The following is a 3,349-nucleotide window of genomic DNA, read 5'->3' on the forward strand; positions in this document are numbered from 1 at the left end:
GAAGGGCAAGGTTGCACTTTGAAAAATTTCTCGTCAAAACAATATAGTTCCGGAGGAATGCTAGGACAGCACAAAAAGTTTGTTTCAGGTGAAGTTGTAGAGTCTAAAAGTAAGGTATATTAATAAATGGCTAAGAAATGTCATTTACGAAAACATTATTAAGTAAAAATTGATCATTACTGGCATGAATTGGAGCACGGGTTCAAGCTATTTTGAAGAGCAGTGTATGCAGAATCCATAGGCACAATGGCCAGGCCCTTGTGTTCAAGCAGCTCATTGGCCACCTGTGGGTTTGACTTTAGAAGATTCCCAACCATTTCCTCAAGTGGCTGATGGTATGTCTGAGGATGTAGTAAGTAGTGACCGAAGCCCTACAAAAAAAGACTCCTCATTCTTAAAAATTCTCACATATGTAGAAAATATTAAAAAATATATAATAAAACACAACCATTTATTTTTTATGAGATTAGATGTTCCACTGACGAAGATTATATAATACAATTAATCAAAAGAGTTATGTGCATAATCCTTCAATGACACCAAGTCTACATTGTGATGATTTTGAATGCTAGTAAATAAAAAATAAGCAATTAATGCTTGTAATTTCACTTTGGGCTTATTGAGTTGCTACAAGTTAAAAAATATGCTTAGAAACAAATAAAATTTGCTTAAGTCCATCATTTTATTGAATGGAGTTAGAGATCAATCTTGTATTTTGCACTCTAGAAATCTCCACTCAGCCCCTAAAAATAGAATTATTTCATGTTAATACCCAAAGAGATTAAAACTAAATTATCATCATTCTAAGCATGCTTTCTATCCACAATAAATGCCTCATAGGGATAACAAAATCATAATGATTAGGCGTGCATAATCCTTCAACGACACCAAGTCTACATTGTGATGAGTTTGAATACTAGTAAATAAAAAATAAGCAATTAATGAATGCCTCATAGGGATAACAAAATCATAATGATTAGGTTATGGCATGATCTCATGTTCAAGAATAAATGGAATATAGCTGCATACAAGAGCACACTATAGATACAACGAAAATGTTCCATATGCCGAGCAGAAGGATTCAAAAACAACCAGGCCTAATTATTCTTTAGGTAGGAAATAAATAAAGCATTGGCTGATGAATTTTCAGTGATATAATATCTTCTTAAATGTTCTAGTAATACAATACTAAAATAAGGCAGCAGAACAAAGCCAAACAATTATATTGTATAAAGAAAAAATACTAGCTGATAAATGTAAAGTGATATTGATACAATATTTAATAGTAAAATAGCAGAACAAAGTTATAAAAGCACATTATGCAAACACTAATAATCATAAAAGGGAACGAAGAAATAAAGCACCTCAATATGAACGAAGGAATGAGCTGAGGCTTCACCGGTCAATCTAGTTTGGCTCAACACCTGCCATTTGCACTGAATTAGAATTGAAGCAGAGGTATAATAACAACAAAGGGAAAACAATTCAAATGAAAGTTAAAATGTTTCTTGGAATAGTTGTTTCTCTTCCACCTAATTAACCAACATCCTTTTCTATATGCTTGGTTGAAAACGTGAACAAATAGGATAAAAAATTAAAAAAAAAGTTCATGAATTTTAGTATAAAATACAAATTTATGGCAACTCTGTAATTAGTTAAGAGAAAGAGCTCAATAAAATTTGCTATGTAGATTAGGGCTGTATATATATTTGTTATATGCTAATAGCTTACATTTGGCTTAATAATTGGATTGAGCTCAGTTTGTTCTCTAAGCAAATCATCCATATTACAACATGATACGCAAGCTTGTTCATTAAACAAGTTATATATGATTAGAACACAAGCGTTCAGGTTGGTAACACTCGAAATCATATGGTGAAAAACACATTATTTGCAAAAATAAAGTAAAATAAAACACATTGAAAGAACAGTGCGTATGTAAGACACTATTAGATGCCTATCATTACTTTTTCCCACCATGCTTATTGAATATAATTGTTAATTAACCTTCACTAACAAAGAAACCATACCATAAAATAATAAAACCAAGTTAAACCATATTGCATTAGAATTTAATGCATGCTTCACTAGAATATCAACCTTTTTGAAACAAATTATTTGGATTATTTCTTTTTTAGGTACAAATGAAATACCTAGTGCGATTTAGAGAATTATGAGGGATACTATAAAATTTTTTGATTGATCAAGAAACCATTTCAATAAAATTTCAAAGATTAAGAGAATGTAAAATGATTGAAGATAGAGCAATCAAATCCATAATTAGAACAAGAAATGTTCTAAACGAGGCAAATTATAGAGGAATCAAATTAATAATTCATACAATGAAACTACAAGATAAAGTAATTGAATATAAACTTTGAATATTCATGTCCAATTAGAAATATCAATTTTGTTTTATACCATAAAGATTAAATACAGAGGCAACTTTTCCTTGTTAAGACAATTAATGAAAATAAATAAAGTAGAGGGAGGATCATCATATATTGTTTACATGTATATAATTGAGTACCATAAGAATTGAATTAATATTCATTAAGAAAATGGTGTTAAAGGTATGTTCATTTCATTGAAGCCATAAGATGGATCATTGATTGGTGTTTGACAAACTTGTGGAGTGACAAAAGAAAATTACCAGAAACAAAGTTATTGAAAAAAAAAACAAAAATGGAGATTGTAGATACAATTCTAGGTAAGACATTCTAATGAGATCAAGTAATGCATCCTTATGTTTTCTAGGACATTACATTCTTTTAAATTTTAAGTAGTCCACATAAAATAAACGTTCTTAAAGAGACGCCCATCATAATGTCAATAAATGTATGATAACAAGCACACCAAACTATACGATGCAAAGATGAATAGTATCTCTTAATCATTAATGTCGTTATCTTTCTCTATATATTAATACTCTATATTAATACTAGCAAAGTTTAAATATCAATCAGGTATTCTAGAGTAAATCCTTTAGAAATTAGTAACAATATTTACTTCTCTGATTTAGATCAAACAGATGTGAGTGGTGGGTTAGATCGTTGAAGTTACTAATTACAAGATGTGGGGGTATTATTGTTTTATTTCTACTGCATATTAGCTTTTTCAATAATAATATTGGTTTGGTTATTGTTAACTCTGGTATCAACAACAGTTTTGACAAATTATTTAACATTAAAATGATATCAAAATACAGAAGCATTAGTTGTCACTTACATTTAGTCGAAGTTTCAGAAACTTGATATAATCGATTACATTATCTAGTATAGATGCTTGATTACCCTACAAATAAGCAGAAACAAATAGAAAAAAAATTAGAATGCATGAACAACACAAC

At 29.6% G+C, this 3,349-nt stretch overlaps 1 protein-coding gene across 2 annotated transcripts in view; it reads right to left on the reverse strand.

Annotated features, from left to right (window-relative positions):
• Positions 1-3,349, reverse strand: part of LOC110024841 (transcription factor bHLH66-like) — a 15,575-nt gene continuing 12,226 nt past the window's right edge. For both annotated transcript variants that reach the window (XM_020725013.1, XM_020725014.1), the window contains exons 6-8: positions 3,229-3,294; positions 1,365-1,424; positions 1-371 (exon numbers count right to left, since the gene is read on the reverse strand). In XM_020725013.1, coding sequence (XP_020580672.1) covers positions 177-371; positions 1,365-1,424; positions 3,229-3,294 — 321 coding nt within the window. In that variant the 3' untranslated portion in view covers positions 1-176. The remainder of the gene's footprint in view (positions 372-1,364; positions 1,425-3,228; positions 3,295-3,349) is intronic.

Source organism: Phalaenopsis equestris, unplaced genomic scaffold (assembly GCF_001263595.1).
Source record: "Phalaenopsis equestris unplaced genomic scaffold, ASM126359v1 Scaffold000276, whole genome shotgun sequence".
NCBI classification, from domain to species: domain Eukaryota; kingdom Viridiplantae; phylum Streptophyta; class Magnoliopsida; order Asparagales; family Orchidaceae; genus Phalaenopsis; species Phalaenopsis equestris.